This window comes from Gambusia affinis, linkage group LG06 (assembly GCF_019740435.1).
Source record: "Gambusia affinis linkage group LG06, SWU_Gaff_1.0, whole genome shotgun sequence".
Classification (NCBI taxonomy): Eukaryota; Metazoa; Chordata; class Actinopteri; order Cyprinodontiformes; family Poeciliidae; genus Gambusia; species Gambusia affinis.
Genome location: NC_057873.1, coordinates 27,375,747 through 27,393,937, shown reverse-complemented (window position 1 = coordinate 27,393,937; position 18,191 = coordinate 27,375,747). Strand labels below are relative to the sequence as shown.

The 18,191-nt window shown below is 40.5% G+C and overlaps 1 protein-coding gene across 2 annotated transcripts in view; it reads right to left on the bottom strand.

Moving 5' to 3' along the window:
• hnf1ba (HNF1 homeobox Ba) overlaps nucleotides 1-17,372 on the bottom strand; it is a 28,588-nt gene extending 11,216 nt beyond the window's left edge. For both annotated transcript variants that reach the window (XM_044120504.1, XM_044120505.1), the window contains exons 1-5: nucleotides 16,764-17,372; nucleotides 14,699-14,898; nucleotides 10,485-10,752; nucleotides 10,189-10,412; nucleotides 96-238 (exon numbers count right to left, since the gene is read on the bottom strand). In XM_044120504.1, coding sequence (XP_043976439.1) covers nucleotides 96-238; nucleotides 10,189-10,412; nucleotides 10,485-10,752; nucleotides 14,699-14,898; nucleotides 16,764-17,134 — 1,206 coding nt within the window. In that variant the 5' untranslated portion in view covers nucleotides 17,135-17,372. The remainder of the gene's footprint in view (nucleotides 1-95; nucleotides 239-10,188; nucleotides 10,413-10,484; nucleotides 10,753-14,698; nucleotides 14,899-16,763) is intronic.
• Between the last annotated feature and the right edge of the window lie 819 nt (nucleotides 17,373-18,191).

Below are 18,191 nucleotides of genomic sequence, written 5' to 3'. Positions count from 1 at the left end.
CCATGGGAGAGCAGGGCTCAGGGTTTCCACTGAATGCACGCCATGCCTTATCTAATCTGCGGCCACGGAGGGAGGGCCCAGGTGTGCTCACTCACCATCTTGGCGTCGGGCGACAGCAGGCTGTGGCTGTGGTCCAGTCCTCCCGGGGACACCTGCTGCAGCACCGACTGGCTGCTGTTGCTGTGGTGACTGATGGCGGTGGAGGAGGAGACTTCGCCGGGGCCTTGGCTGTAACGCACTGGCAGGAGAGAGAAACACACACACAAACACACACACACACAAAATTCATTACAAATGTGTGGAAATCTTTGTCAATATTCTACTAGTGTCAAAACCCCCCATTTGCAATATTTCCATTAAGTAGGAAATGGAATTAACATCACATGTGAATATGCTTGTTCACGCGTTGAGTCAATAAAAATTGTGCCAGTGATGGATGTAAACAGTTACATGAGATATATTCATAACTCAGCCTTGGCGTTAGAGCTCATCATCTTTCAGAGGAGACATTGGCGTCTTATTCAGGTGTTGGAGTGACAACAACCCTGAGAGCAGCTAAACACCCTGCAGGATGCTCTCCTGATGCGTGGATCACATGATGGAAGAGAGAGGGTTACAGCTGCAGCCACGCTGTGCTGCTCTTTGACTCAGACAGGACAGGGCAAAGCAAACAAACACACATACACACACGCGCACACCCCCACACAGACACGCACACTGACTGACCTGTCCACTGCTGCTATCTATGCAGCTAAGCCAAGGCCATTCTCTGTGTGCACGCACTCACAAGACCACAACTTCCAGTAGACTCCATGATTAGCACACAGTCGCTGCTGCTGATGATGATGTGCTTCATTACGTCAGTGCAAAGGTTCACCAGCGGTTTAGGAAATGCTAACATTCAGTGTAAAGGTTGCTGTGTGTTCCCAAGCCCTCTAGGTATTTCACATTTTCTCATTTTACAACAACAAACAATAAAAGAGTTGTGATTTACTTTGGATTTAGAGCAACACAAATTAAGGCAGAATTGTGAAGCAGAAAGATATATGAACATCATTTTAAATTTTTTCCACAGAAAAGTTTGCCGTACATTTGTATTCACTTCCATTTGTTCACTCCCTGAACAACCAAACGTTAGCAGGAATTATTAAAATAAAAATCTCTCAATTTGTGTGTCATTATATCCTGGTGCAAATCCAGCTGTGTTGTTTAGCCAGAAAATATTGGTGAACAAACAGCATCGTGAAGATTAACAGACAGGTCAGGAATAACTCAGGTGGGGAGGGGGCGTCAAAGAGCAGACGCTGTTGACATGGCAACTCCTATTCACACTCTTCTTAAATCTGGGCTAAAAGAAGCCATTGTAGGAAAAGATGCATCCAAAGTTCAATTTACACTTTTCTTTAAGTCAGGGTGTCCAACTCATTTATATTTTACGTCACATCTGGATTATGAATGTCCTTAAAAAGCCAATTGTGGAAATATATATTAATAAATGTACCCTATGTATTGATAAAAGTATTCTATGAATAAATAGCTGTCTCTGTTTGGTGAGTTCTTCTGAAAGGGGCAGTATTGTGTGCTTTCCAGGCACATTGTGCCATTTTATAGCACAGTCACTTAACTATGTTACCTTCAGTTGTTATAAAAATGTTAAACATGACTTAAAAGAAATTTGACTTTGCAATTTAACACCTTGAAATTGGGCTCTGACTCTTTAAGAAGCTCCTGCTCTATCCAACACTGCCAACTCCGCCTTCAGCACCTCACCACAACAGTTTTCATCCATCAAGCCTTTAATTTTTTTAAAAATTAAAGGCACCTTTTGTTTGAGCGGTAGTTCGCATGATAAGCTCAGCCGACGCTCAGTTCCACCAGATGTTTGCTAATTGCTGCTGCCGCTAGTCTGGAGGAGCTGAGTGGGGAAGGAGTGGTGGAGGGGTGAGGCAGAAGCTTTACTATGCTTTTGAGGAGGGAATAACACTACAATTTGATGTGAAGATGGAAAAAAAATTTTAAATTAAATAATATTGAACGTAATGATGTAATTTGGCAGCAGACCAATAAAAAGCTGCTCTGATTTGACTGATAAAATAATATCTAAGAACACAGCTGTTATCTTGAAGGTTTTATTTATGCGGCTCTCTGGAGTCTAAAGGGCTGCATAAAAGGTTCCGGTGGGCCAGATGTGAGACTGGGGCAGAGTTCACCTCCTGGCAGGACAATGACCCTACAAGCAGATTACTCATGTGCTAGAATGCCCTAGTCAAAGAACAGCCCTAAATCTAGCTGTGAATATGAGGTAAGACTTGAAACAACTGATTTAATCTAATTTGCATAAATGGTAGCTCAACAAAGTTTTGCCTCATGGAGGTTGAACATAAATGCATGGCATGTTGAAAGCATCATTCTCCTTCCAGGTTTTAATTATACACGATTTTGTGATGGTTTCACATAAAATACATTTATAATGTGTCAAAATGTAGAACAGTTCAAGTTAGGGCTGGACAATAAATCAACAGCAATATATATTCCGATAGACATGTGATCAATATTCAGTTTGTAGAATAGTCACTGAACCCTGATCCAGAATCGCACAGCATTCTGGGTGATGTAGGCAGAAAGAATGCTTTAGCTCTTCAACCTCTCACGGCTAGCTACTTATCGTCGGTGACATCAACTAACTCATTCACTTTTTGGTTACCTAGCAACAGCCTGTTGAGTAACTTGAGCAGCAGCAGTTTTAGGTTTTCCCACCGTGTCTCACAGCTGCTTAAAAATTAAAACCAAAGCATTGAAAGAAAACTCAATCAAACAGGAAATGTCACATTACTAGTTTGGCAGTAATAGAGATATTTAAAACACAAAACTAATCAATAATTATTGATATTAATAATTATTAACATTGACCGATATCAAATGATTATATAGTGATGAGTTTTCAGCCATATCGTCCAGTTCTAGTTCAAGGGTTATGGAAACCTTTGCAAGGTAATGTATATAGAAGTTAAATATGATCATTTCTGGGGTTATTAAGAAAAGATTGAATAAGAAAAATAAACGAGTTAAAATAAGGATAACTTGCACCGTTAACTGAATTCACACATTTACAACACTGCAAAGAAACAATGTGTAATACGAACACTAAAGCCAAAGTCTGGACTTCTAGATGTCTCTCAAAAAATGCTAACCCAACCCAACTACACCCCCAACACACACGCACACACACACACACACACGCACACACACAACTGACAATCTAATACCTGTTTGCTGATGCAGCCCCCCAGCCCTCCACCCTCTGATACCAACAGAGCAAACATTACACAATTACAAGCAATGTCAAACACATTCTTATCCTGTGGTCTCAGCCTCACACGGACAGGGAGAGCGTTCCCTCCCTCAGTGACAATCCAGAGACAGACTCTGTTTGCACTCAGATCTCCCATCTTCCCCCACAGCGCCCTCCGTCCCTGACCCGGGTGTGACAGCCGCAGCGCCCAGTCGAAGTCGGTCTGACATGACAGCAGGTATTGATATACAGCCAGTTTTGAGATAAAAAAAAAGAAAGAAAGAAAAGAAAACAGGGAGAGGCACTGACACGAAAGGTGAGCAATGAGGGAGGCATTGATTTCCTAATGAAGGCTGCTGGAAATTGGAACAGGATGTGAGCAACGGTGTGTGCAGTTTTCCATATTATTGTTCATATCCAGTATATTCAGTCATATTTAATACATTTGAATAAGAGTTCTGATGAGGCTCATTTGTCAGATTAAATTTAAAAATTGAAAACCTTACAGCAGGTACTAAATATACTTTTCACTAAGGCTATATTTCTATATTAAAAATAAAATTTTTAATTGGTCTGTACTATTCTAATTTTAAATGTTTTAAATGATTTATTAACAAGTGGAAAATCATAATTATTAGCTTTTCAATAATATTCTAATTCAATGAACAGGTCTCTATGTAATGAAACAAATAATGCGTTTGACACCAATAATATTGACTCATTTAGACCACGATGGAAAATGAAAAGGTAAAGATACAGTTTAAACAACCTTAGCAAAGAACATGGTTGTTTGTGAGCATAAGGTTTATCAGTTGTTTGATATTTTCTTTTTCTGAATGTTTTGTCTGTACAAAACGACTAATGCTGTCTAATAAAATGATTTAGGTGGCTTGTTTCAGCTTCCTTTCAGCGCTGACAGGAGTAGCATTAGCTTTTAATACCGAACAACATGCTATGGAAAGCTATGTGCGGATTTATCAGTGATGTGCTGTCTCTGTCCGCTTCAGAGTAATAATGTTGGGCCAGAATGGAACAAATATTACATCTTTATAAATATTTTCAGAATTGTATTTTTTATTTTTTTCCTCCAGGGGGTCTTTTTGTGGGCTCTAGTGTCCCTTATATGACAGTAGGCTGACAGGAAAAGGGCAAGGGAGAGGGGGGAAGACATGCGGTAAATGTCGCCGGGTCCGGGAATCGAACCCGCAACGGCCGCGTCGAGGACTCAAGGCCTCCAAATGTGGGTCGCGCTATCCTCTACACCACCACAGCATGTCCCAGAATTGTATTTTTTCTATTATTGTTAAAAGCCATTAATTATTGTAAATTCAGACAAATGAGCTTGCGACAAAGAGAATGTAGATTTATTGGTGGCTCTCAAGGCTACTACTCTCAGACAACCTTTCTCCTTTATTCCTTCTCAGTGGAGAAATCTGTAAATGAATCTTCAGTTCAAGGCTTCAAATTCAAGTGCGAGACTTCGCTGGAGTAGACATTGGGCTGAGAATTGAAGCCCAAGTTTGGTAACTTAACATGTAACATCATCATACCTTCTTGGCACGTTTTTATCCTGACACATTTCTTGATTTGTCTTATGGAAACAAGCCTGCACAGATCTGAGAAAGAAAACGCTTGTGGACATGATGTTAGATGTAGTTTAGGCAGCTTTTATTCATAAAAACCATCAAGTTAAAAATTTGTCCTGCATCACGTCATCCTGTCTCAACCTGAACCTCCTTAGGGTTTCTGTTTAAAAGGGGGAAAAAAATCCCAAGGGTATCAAACATTTCATTTCACTATCAGAGCAAAAGTAAACACATTTAAAGCAACCATGCCTCTGATAGGCTCTTACTTTGAATATAGATATGGCCCCTGCGCCATATTTCAAGGCCTAAAGTACCTATCCTCCATTTTGTTCAGCCGACAGACTTCATATTGTCTCCTGTGACATACTATCAACCCCACAACAACCCGCCGTGCCTTGTAAACACCGCCGCGGAACAATAAAGCAGTCCATTGGACTCGTGACCCCCATTGCGACACAATGGAGGAGGACTCATAAAAAGTCAGTTATCTCGGAGCTGGGCGACCTCTTTAAGTGTCAGAGGGAGTAAAGGATGCTATTCAGGGCGGATTTGTTTCTTTGGAATTGACAGAAATTTGAGCGGCAGGGAACCTCAGATTGAGTTTTCACAACTCAAATGTTTGCTAGTTTCTAATAAAAGAAAAAAGAAAAGCTCATCTTGTTTGGAGGTTCCTGAGTGGTTTTGAGGGTTGTAAAAATCTTACGTTTTTGGTGCAGTTATGCAAACAAGAAATAAAAACTTGTGCTAGCTCACTGAGAGCAAGGGGAGGGCGAGAATCCCAGAAGGGGAGTGGCGGCTCGGGATCTTCGACCGGTTTAAAAGGCCCACACTCTCTGTGTGACCCGTGTACTATCAAAGCCTGCCTCCCCAACCCCAGGCTCTGGCCATTGTGGAGGCGCTGCATACGACGGACCTCCTGGGTCTTTGCAGGACGCATCCGGTCTCCTCTTTGTGGCTCTCTGGGAGAGCCGACACAGGAAAGTGCAAAGCCGGGCAATCTTTTCTGAGTGTGTATGTGTGTTTTCAGCCAGCCTGAGGTGACAGCAGAAAGCTGGGCAGCCCACGCACCCACTCACCCACTCACTACTGTATCCGATCTGGAACGTCTGACTCTGCTGCTTTTCTAAAGAGCAGAACGACACGTAAAACTCAGCTTCCACAGCACAGCTTCACTTTTCTGAAAAATAAAATATAACTGTAAAATATATCAGTAAAAGGCGTTTTTTTTAAACCTCAGGTTTAAAACAAATACATTTACTTATTCTTTGTTCTTTAAATGCATAAAAGCTGAAAATTCACACTTTTTTCCATTTGTAAACATATCATCCAACAACGTATTCTTAAAACTGCTTTTAAAAGCACAACTAAAAGAACTGGTATGAATAAATAGGGATAATATTAAAATTTCCTTATTTTCTGTTAGACTCAGCTCTATAGCACATTTTTTCTCTATAGAAATTGTGACACACTTAATGAAATCAGCTGGGCCTCCTTGTTCTGACAGCATCTCACCTATCCACATTATATGGTCAACTGAGCTGATTATGTTGTGCCATAATTAGATGTGAGCTGGATTATATGTAGCTGGACGTGAACCTGAATAAATGTTTGGATTTCTCAGGAAAAAAAAAAGATTTATTTGAAGTTAATTTGCACCAACTTGGAGTTGGCTGAGTCCAAATTAGGCCTGTTTGTGTCCTTTAGTGCATTGCGATTAGCTTTGTTGTAAATTGTTGCAACAGAATAGAATACAATACAATAGAATCAAACCAAGCACAACCAGACTGAACCAGACCAAATTGAACTGAATTAAATTGAATTTTAATTCTTACAAAACAAACTGGAATCTGCCCAAAAGCCCAAACCTAGCGAACACTAAAAGCGTCTCCTTACGTCTGCTTTAATATTTCAGTAAGTGTACAAACATGTGCTCTGCAGTCAAATGCAAAGAAAAAAATACATTATTTAAGAAAATAATCTCATCTTTTCTAAAGGCCGGCAGCCCCTGCTGTGGTTGGTTTTAGTCAATTCATATCTTCATTAGTTTGTAACCCAATTTTGTACCCAGTTTCTTCCATTTCATAATCATATTCATACTTTTATTTGTACTTTTATAGTTAATGTTATTATTGCTATTAGCAATGGTAGTATTAGTAGTAGAAGCAGTATTGTTATTAATATTTAGTCAAGCTTCTTTACAGAAAACTGAGAGCAACGGCAGTGCAGATTGATTTCAGCTCGATTCAAAACATCCTGACAGTTCCTTTATGTACCCTAAAAAGGAGTGTGCAGCAATTTGTCTTTGCCTTAAGGATGTGTCAAACCCAACTCTAACAAAAAAGTCATCTTGAGTTTCCAGCAGCTTTGAAACTTTTCTAAGGCAAGGACAAATTGATGCATTGTCTGCCCAAAACAGACAATGCATCATATTGAACAGACAATGCATCATACCCAAAAAAGGACCAAACATTAATTCATACTTGCCCTGGAGCTGTACTTTACTCCACATAAAGTTACCCAAAGGGAGGAAGATCTACGGAAACACCTCTGGATGAAAAGATGTGACGCAAAACTGGAAACTAAAAGCTTCTTTTTGTACCTAAAAAAAACTTCTCATTGACTATTGCGAGCCTTCAAGGCTGCTGGACAACCTCACTGTAAATTCACACACAGACACACCAAAAAAATAAACGGTCCAAAGTGGATTCTAATGGAGCCAAGTGGATCTAAAAGGTATAAAAATCCAAAAGGTATTTTCAGAAATACCTTTTCTGTATTCTGTACTCCCAGTGTTTCAAGGGAGTTCAAACTGATGCAGGTTTCTGGTTATGCAGAAACAAATGTTGGTTGTCCTTTCAAGGCCATCAAAAGACATTGACGTCTTTGCACTTTTTGTAGTGCGAAAGTAAAAACACTGGTTGATAGCTTAATTTGGCCACAGCTGAATGCAATTGAAGATGGGACTTAGTAGTAGACTTCTAGTAGTAGATGTTATTTGGAGAATAAAAGTAAGGGTAAATCCCACACAGATGCTGAAAGCTGCCAGCTAATCTGTCCGTAGGATCGGTTTCTGTTGCTATAGCAAGGAAAAAAAAGTTCACTAAAAATGCACGTCACACTGTTTGACCGTCCATCCAGTTGTGACCGACTGATCAATGAAGCAAAACAGAATCAATAAAAACTCCCAGAGTGAGAGGAGTATGCCTGAAATGACCCAGGAGTGACCTCTCACGTATGACTGAAGGTGAGCATAGGAGGAAAGAGTGGTGGGGGTGGCGGTGAGGAGGGTGGAGGGCTGAGCTGGCTTTCTCTACAGGCAAAGAAGAAGTGGTGATCAGTCCTGTCTGGCCAGAAAGGAGCCAATACCTCGGCGGACAGCTCCTGCTGCTCAGAGTCTGCGACCAGCCTCAACAGCAAGGCCCGGCTGAGATAAATGAACCCTATGTTACAGTCACTGCAGTCCTCTAATACACCACAGACAATGGAGGCCCCTGCTGAGGCAGAGTATAGAGGGTTGAAGTCAGAGGAGCCCCCTTATCAAGGGCCCGGGAGATGTAGCAGCAAAGGATTTTAATTGTCCATTAAGCGCGCATTATACAGGCCGTGCCCTGGCAACGCAATGAGACCGCCCGCCGAGACACTATTGTCAGTTTGGAGCTGACGCTGAAAAACAGCTGATGGTGTCGGCAGGATGCCAGCAGGACACCTTGTAAGCAACTCTTTGTGGGTCTACCACCAACCTTTCCCCTTCTGCTGGACAGCCTCGCTGTCGACCCCTTCCACCGCGCCGCAGCCTCAGGTCATTGCCTGGTCAGGTGTTCAAGTGAGCCACAACAAGAAAAAAAAAAAAAAAAGACAAACGCAAACAGACGGTCCACAAGTGGGACCAGTTTATCCAAAGGTAAAAGAGCAAGCCAAGGCAAACAGTTTGTGTTCCCTTCAAAGGTGGCCTCGTGTACGAACACGAGAAGACAACAATGGGCTCTGACTGCGGCTCTCAAATCTCACTTTTATGGCCGGTGAGTGATGGCGCAGGGGGCATAAAGCTCTGCGCGGCCCTATCAGGTTGGTTTTATACCGTAAAGGTGGGCTTGGTCAATACTAATTACTCCGAAAGCAAACATCTGGTCGGGGTGAAATGGTCAGAGCAACGACGTGCAGCATCTCCCCGTTCAGCAACCTGGGAGCAAGAGGAGAAGCCACGGAAACCGCAGCGCTACGTCGAGGTGTTCTGGATCTGTCCGTCCACACCAACTGCCCCCAACCCACTCCTCCCTGACCCTGGCCTGACCCTGGCCTGTCACAGGATTGCTGCCCTTTGTGTCATGCCTCTCCATGCTGACTTTGGAGTGGAGATTGCAGGTACAATGTGGATTGTTCTCAGTGTGTTTTCAAAGATCAGAATAACAATGGCATTTACTCAGCTCACTCACGGTCATTGATCATCCAGGCCTCTCTTTCTCTGGCTCCCTGATCACATCAAGTCTGCCTTGGAAACTTTTTTTTTCTGGTAAGTTTTGCTCTAAGGGAAACTGAAACTAAAGTGTCACATGGACAAATACATCGCCTTGCATTTTGTCACAAACTTTGATGTATTTTATGTGAATTTTAGCATTCTTATTAGTCTGTCATGACAGATTTGTGAACTGGAAGGAGATATAACTTTTCCAAATTAGTCTCATGTCTTTTGCAGACCAACAGATTTTCTTTAAGGACTCTCTTATTTTTAACTCTATCCTTCCTTACATGCTCCTGCTGAAGAAAAGCCTCCCCATACACAACGTGATGCTCTCACCACCATGTTACACCAGGGGAATGGTGTGTTTACTTCAAACGTTAAGTTTTTCTGGCCAAAGGTTTGGTGTCAACTTTCATCCACTTGTCGCCTACATGACTTGTGGCAAACATTAGACTGGACTTCTTAGACTTTTCCATAAAGGCCAGATTTTAAGAGTGTACAACTTTTAGTTGTACACTCTGTAGACTCTTTTCTGCTTCTCCTACCTGTCAGTTCGGATGGACAGCCCTGTTATGCCATCCTCTTTTGGGGGACCAAAACTCAGTAATATGTTCAGAGCTTCACAGAATTGATTCCTCTGGATTTCATTTAGGTGTATCAGAATAAAGGGGGATGAACACCTGTAGACTACGTTTACTAGCAGAAATGGTTGAAAACCATGTTTTTCTCCTCACTTTACAACAATAGACCAAGGTTGTGCTGGTCCATCTTAAAACATTTGTGATTGCTCTGCCACGAAATATAAAAATCGTTTGCATTGACCGTTTCAGCAGATGTTTCTGATCTCTTACTTGGAGGGGACACGCTGGTCTGGGGATGATGCGGCGAGCTGTGTGACAGCAGTGGGTTGATGCCGTGCGACGGTGCAGTGATGGCGTCCATAGCCAGCTTTTGCCTGAAGGCTTCCTCCTTACGTCTGTTGGCAAACCAGTTATAAACTCTCACTTCGGTGACCAGGTTAGAGCCAAGTCCCTGAGCTTTGGAAGGGGAGACGCCTCTCTGAAGACACTCAGCTCTGCGGGAAACGAGGTAGAAGATGTTAAAGCCGCACCGCAGAATCTTTCGTCGGAGAGTTGTGTTTTTCTACCTGTTGCACTCCTCCACCAGAGCCTCCCTCTCCTCCTTGCTGGGGTTCTTCTGCCGCTCGTAGGCCTGGTACAGGATTTGCTGAGATGCAGGCCCCCATTTGAAACGGTTACGCCTCATTTTCTTACTCAGGGGCTCAGTGCCAACCTCTTCGCTCGACTGACCCATGCCCGGGCCGGACATGTTGAACTCCGGGTAGAAAAAGGCCGGATCCTGGCTGCCTTTGTCTGACATGCTGCCGATAGAAGCTTGAGTGGCCTGGTTGAACTCTGCAAAAATAATGAGAAAACATTTAAGACAACGTTTTAAAGCATTTGATTGATTTTTATTGTACTTGTTGCCATGATCGATCCAGGGTATAAGCAGACTTTTCAACTACCAGAGGGCAACGAGATGTAGCTGGATAGACAGTATAATTACGCAAATAGGAATTACGGAAATACACTTGCTTTATGAAAACACGCAGATTTTGGGTATAAAAAATCAAATTTTTTTTGCTAAAATGTTTTTTGCGCTAGGATGAGGTGGTTTTTCAGCTGTATCAAAATTTGTGTATTTTGTAAAGATGCAGAGGAAACACTTTTTTGCATCACGTCATGACAAAAAGACAAAGAAGGCAACATGCAGTAGCTGGAGGATCATGTTGCCGAATGTTTTTTATTGACTTATCATATGAACAAACTTAATAACAGAAACACCTTCTTTTTTTTTCCATTAGCAGAATATCAACCCAGTTTTACGCACATTTATAACTGAAACGCAGCTATTGCCACAAACAAAATATCTCTAGTCACCATTTTCTGCATTAAAGAGATGTTTGTGAATTAGTAAATAATAAAATCAACAACAGAGGCAAGCCCCTCCAGTACGCGCCCCTTTGAGAACGAGCTGAGGTGCGATTGCTTCATTTGAATCGGGTTATCTGGTGAGAAATGGCACCTGCTATGTGTCTGTATCCACCTGAGAAAGTACATAGAAGTGTCCATAGCAGAAGGTAAGCATATACTACACATAATCCAGTACGAGAAGCTCATAGTGTCACTGCTTCATGGTTTTACAGTAGCAACACAGAAAAAAAATTCAATCAGAACCAGAATACAGCAAAATGGATGCATAATAATATTACATGTAACATTAATTTTCTTTTATGTGATTTTGATATATAGATATAAACACAAGTAGAAGATATCCGCCGCATACAGTGGTAGTTAAATCGGCGTTATGCTAGTAAGATTAATAGTTGGTGTGCATTAAGTTTTCACAGCATGACGGTTTGAAATAAAAACAGCTCAATGTGCAGCTTTTGTACACAAGAAAAAAAGTGTAGGAATCTTCATTCAGCCAGCTGACAGGCAGCGAGAAGGAAAATTTGTTGTCCAGACATTTTCTCTCAAAAGGACTTTCAACTTAATGTTATGACCAGCAGCCCATTCCTGATGAATGCTAAGTACAACCTTCATGAAGTTGTCAGCAGTGTTAATTACACCTAATTTAATCATTTAGTGCATCTGAACGAGGCCATACTTAAGCCCTGTTTAAAATAACTAGTTGATGGCCTCCCATTCTGGAGAGGATAATCAAGCTTTTCACCTTTTCACACTTTTCTATTTATCTTCACTGAAGACATAAAAAAAAACTATTAGTGAACTCTGCATTAGTTCAGTCAAACGAGTCTTGAGCAGAATAAAGTTCTGTTCTTGAGTTTCACGAAGAAAAAGAAAATGTATCGATTCAAAACTGTTTTTAATTAAAGACATATCTTTATAAATAAAGATGTAACATTAGCAGATGATATTGTGAATATCTCAGAGGTATCATGTGTTCCTCTGAACATCTTCAGTCAGCTGCTGCCTTTAGGATTCTCTGAGTCTTAGCATCTTTCACTACGTCTATAAAGCTTCTCTGTGCTTTTTCTCTTCTCTTCCTTTCTGTTTCCCAGTTGATGCAACGCAATGGGTTTTGATTACAAGCCAGTTTTATATATATATATATATATATATATATATATATATATATATATATAATAATAATAATAATAATTATTATTATTATTATTATTATTATTATTAGCCATTAACTGATAGCGGATAATTGGAAATATTGATGCCAAGTCAGTTTCAGTATTGGATAGAAACTTTAGTTTTATTTTTAATTCGTAGCTTCTCAATTTTGTATAAAAAATTATTTTGTTTTCAAAATATCTTTTGTCTTTTGCACTTTACAGTTTTATGTTGTTATTTTCCTATTGATACTGTTTGTCATATTAATATGTTATATTGTCAACGTTCTAAAATAATGGCCAAAATTATATTTTGCCATAAATGATTTTTGCAAAATAGTGGCCTTAGCAAGGCCACTATTTTAGGAAGGTGATGACATGTAAAGCATTTTGTAGACACCTGTAAACTTTATCCAAATTCTGTCATAGGTTTGAACAAAATAAAATAAGGACAAAAAAAACATCTAAATGTTTGAAATTTGATATGTGAAACTTCAAAAATGATCAGTTTCAGTTCTCAGTATCGGAAATCAGTGTCTGTGATACTGGCCCTATGTTTGCTTGGTATGAGATCGATAATAAAATATACATATTAGCACCTCTGCTTTCACTAAGGTTAGCTGAAATACAGAGTTTTCCATTCAGCTATACAAACAACAAGGCCAGTAATGCATCGGAATTAAAGGAGCGTGCCACTTCCTCACTGAAGTTAGCATCCAACTAGTCTGCCTAGCTACCGCAGTATACAGTTTTTTTTTTTTTGGGGGGGGGGGCGGGGGGGGTTCCCTCCAGGGGATCTTTTGTGGGCTCTAGTGTCCCTTATTCGAAAGTAGACTGACAGGAAGTGGGGAGGACGAGGAGGGAAGACATGCGGCAAACGTCGGCCGGGTCTGGGAATCGAACCCACGACTGCTGTGTCGACTGAAGGCCTCCAAATGTGGGTCATGCTATCCCCTATGCCACCACAGCACGCCCCTACCGCCGTATATAGTTAAATTAAACAACAGCATGTTAAATTCCACATGCTACTTTGAAAGACATCTGAGTAAATTTATATTTATGTGCACTTTCCTTTATATATTTCAATATCACCAAACATCAATATGCTTAAAATCACTATTCATAATAAAAGCAGGGAAGACATGACGTGTCGTCCCTAAATAAATTCAATTTCAATTCAATGATTTGAAGGAACTTTATTAAGATATATCAGGGTTTCAAAAAGTTTCAAACAAGCTTTCTCCAGGTATTTGACATTTAACACAGCACTGCCCCTCCCCTGCCTGTTGTTGCCACTGATGGCTGACCCGTGCTTACTCAAACTGACTGTTTGTAAATGTTTTCTCTCATAAAAATCAAAGACAGCCATTATTTGGAACAATAGAAAGAACAACATTTATCAATCTTATTCAGGCAGCAGTTTAAGATGTCTGCTAAGATACTGACTGCAGACTGTGTCAGAGCAGGAAGCCCAACTAATTGACCAGCTAATATTATCAATTAAAATCACAGAGTATTACACATTTTCACATTTTCTTCCAAGGTAGCGCTAAATCAGAAGAATTGCCCCATGTTATAATTTTATAATCACTTCAGTGAATCTTCATGCCATATTTTGTTGATCTCTCCAGTTAATTATAATAGAAGTAGAATTTTTTTACCCAGAATGCACAAGTGTTTATTACAACCTCATGCAACCTTGAGCTCATTGGACACCAGCAGGATTACGGTGAGTAGGCCTGTTACAACAAGCATTTGATCAATTAATAGCATGATAAATTATAATTTAGTGGAGACTTTAAAAAGACACTCCCCTTTAATATAGTTGAAAAGCCGCCATTTTGAAAAACACTGCAAATATTTGACACCTGGCAAAAAATATTTAGTTTGCTTTGTTTTTTATTTTATTTTCTAAAATGTTTCCCAGGTGCAGGGTTAAAATGTTAGTTAAAAAAATGAAAGCTTTTCTGATCTTTGAAGTTGTATACTGGTGTTAATATCGCATTATTGTATCAGTTGAAAAACGGTCTCAAAATGACAATATTATCGTTTATCAAAATAATTCCTGGGATAATTTATCGTCCAGCAAAACTTGTCGTGATGGCAGACCTAAATGTGAGCCGTGTTGCGGACACCCACACGAAAAGCTGCACGCTGGTCGGCCGCATGGCCACGGATCTAAAATTGGAAGCTGAGAAACTCAAATATTAACTTACGTCGAAGAATTTCCCGCTGCTTCCTGACGTACCAGGTGTAGAGAGCCGCTCGCTTCTGCGTCTTCATGGGCGTCCCTTTGTTGAGGTGCTGGGAGAGGTGAGACTGGTTGAGCCCCGTGATGTCCACCACCTCCCGCTGCGGGATGTTGTGCTGCTGCATGTAACCTTTGATCATACGAGCCGCCCGCCATGGGTCCTCGCTGGCAAGCAGAAAGCAAACTTCGGTTCAGGCATTGAAGGTGGAAACGCAAGTTTTGTTATAAATAAATAACAAAAAATTGACACAAAAACATTCAAAAATACATCCATTTTGATTATTACAAGAACACAGCTTCCTTGTTTTTCAAAAAGATGAAAAGAGTTTGCAGCCATTATGAGTCAGTCTATCGCTGAAGCACACATTCCAGTGGCTGTAAATATTGTCAAAGGTTCGTTCAAGTGGATTCACAGAGGTGGAGAAACTAGGACTATTTGCCTTATGCCACCGTAAGGTTTAAACGTATATTCTAGCAAAACCTAAGCACATTCTTTCAGTCTTAATGACATATATTCTTTAACATTTCGAGTCAAAAATCAGGCATAACTCCACAAATAATTCAGATATTTGTCAGAATTCCTTGACATAACACGAAACAACAATTTTATATTAGCGTGAGATCACATTCAATTTCCATATCTAGAAAAAAAAAAAAAAAAGTTGTTTAAAAAAGTTTCTAATTTAACATTAATCGTGTCTTCTTACCTGCGGATTTGCCCCGGTATAGACTCTCTCCGTAAGGAATAGTCGCCCGGTAATCAAACACTAACCGCGGCAGACAGTGATTATGAGGCAGATCTGCTCTCGACTGTTTGTTTTGGAGAATGTGGAGGTCTGGCGTTTAAAGTGTAGCGGGTGAAGTGGGGAGATGTTAGTTTATAACTTTTGACAATGAATAACCAGAATCTCTCCATTCACTCTAATCACACGCCACTGTGTGTCTTCCAGTTGATGATTTATAGAATAAAATTAATAACAACTTAGCTACACGTGGGTTTAGTTGTGATATTTGTCCCACGAATCCTGCTCGTTTCAAACGCGTTTATTTGTGTTGTAGCAATAAGCAAAAAAGAAAAAAGAAAAAAAAAACTGTCATCTGAAGGCACTTGAACGCGCCAATTATTTGCGTTAAGCTACATAAAGATTTGCAAGAAAAGCGATACAATTCGTATCAATATACTGCAATTATAAAACCAGATTCAGCTGTACGCAGCAATTTTAGCATTTTTTTATATAATAAGGTCGAATTCAGCTAATTATATGATACCGATTGGTTAAAAAAAGAGTTATGTCTATATAAGGATCAAATCATCAAATATTAGCTTTACAAAAGGAGAGATTTATTTGTTTGAAATGGATTAGCTTTTTAAATGCTGTGTTGATTCTCAGTTTGAAACTTTTGAAAAATTGTTCAACTTTTTCTTTTTTATTACTATGTTTGGTTTTATTCACTTGTAATTCCGTTCTTTCAATCAAAACGGAAAGATTTATTGAATTGCTTTATTTATTAATTTTTATTTGTGTTTTATTGTCAAGATTTTTTTTATCGTGTGTCTCTTTAGGTTACATTCGTGGCTTGACGGTACTTTATAAATAAAATAAAGTAAAAAATTTGGAAGTAATAATAATAATAATGATAATAATTCATTATTATATTTCAAAGTACTTGTTTGCTTTCTCCTGTTTGTTGCCGGCTTTTTTATCGCCGAGAGGTGGAGTATAGTTAATTATAAATAGGTCTTAGTTCAGCTGATATTTTCCAAAGGTAAAGAAATAATCTATTTGGATAATTAGTAACCAAAAAAGCGTGGCGGGTTGTTTTAAATTTGTAAACAAAGAAAGAAATTTCTTTCATGAGAACGGGGGGCCTGCTTTTCTGTTTGTTTTTAGTTTTCAACCCCTCAAAATTAACCTATAACTTTAAAAACAAAAAAAGTGATTTATTTTTTTCTTTCGTCGCCATTTTATCCGTATAGAGCAATTTGAAAATTTAACCTTAAAAATTAAAAATAAGTAAATAAAACTCACGCCAGCATTCGGTCCACCTCTGCCCGCTGCTCCGCGGCCTCCTCCGTGTTCAGCGACTGGAGCTCCTTGAGGATCGGCGGGGTGTCGTAGTCGTCCCCGTCCTCCGAGCCCTCGTCCCCGGACAGCTTGCCCTTGCCGTGTCCGTTGGTGAGCGTGTGGAAGACGGGCTTGGAGTCCGCGTCGGCGCCGTTCAACTTGCCGGGGGACACGGGCAGGCTCTCCATTTTCACCCCGAAGCCCTGCGGCGGTGGACTGGGGTCCATGTCGTCCAGGGCCTGGATCAGGACGTCTTTGGTGACGCCTGAGTCCAGCAGGGCGCTGAGGAGCTCCTGCTGTAGGGACGTCAGCTTCGAGACCATTTTGGAGAACATTAAAAACACGACATAAGCACCGCGAGGAAGGATGGAGGGCAATTAAACGACGGGGGAAGAGAGAGAGCGAGAGCAAGGGAGGAAAAACGAAAACTTTTAAATAAATAAATAAAGTTCCAGGAGTCCGGAGCTGTCGGAGGGAGGGGGAGTTTCTGTCCGCGCGACACCTGCTCCGCGAGCCTGCTTCACTCACTTCCCTGTTGGAGGGGAGGATGGAGCCGCTTTGCCATGATGCTTTCTGAGCGCGGGGGGATATAAAACATGGTAATGAGTGGGCCGGCTGATGTAAATCCGCCGCTCCGGACAGAGGTAGACGTGTTTACACTGCTGCTCTGCTGCTTTTATTGGCTCCCCTTATCGGCAAAACTTTCATGGACTTCGGACCCCGTTGTAGCCTCTGCGCCATAAAGTGTTTTAAAGTGAGGGCGAACTGCGCATATTCATGGTTTTATTCCACATAAGCGCCGGCGAGAGGCCAGCGTTCACACTTTTAGAAGATTCTTTTATGGGCCTATATATATTTTTATATGTTTGACAATCAGATAGGGTTTCAATTGACCCAATTTATTTGAAGAAAACGTCCCCAATTTGGGTTTTTATTTTTATTGCGTTTTGCTTCACTTTTCAACCACGATTTTAATATTTTTCTTGAAGCGAATCGGAGACTGCCCGTGCACCTGGACTGACCCAGAAAGCAAGCTCAGCCCGGGTTATTTATAGGCAATGTCAGGGTGTCTTCCAGTCAACAAAACAATCCCCCGTCTAATCATAAATGATAAGAGCAGAACGAGGCCAGTAAAGATTAGGAGCCCGGTCCCATTTTTTTTTTCTACTTTGCATTGAAATATTTAAAGTAATAACTGTAAATAAATGTAGATTTGCTCATTTCATTTCTCCATGAGATTATTCTCAGCAGAGACGATGCTATAGTGGACGGGTTTTAATTTAAATGTCCACTCAATAAAAAATAAAATAAATAAATAAGATGAAATATTAAGACTCTGCAAAAATGACACCACTGAAGTTGATGGAGTCGGAAATGAATCATAATGTGGAC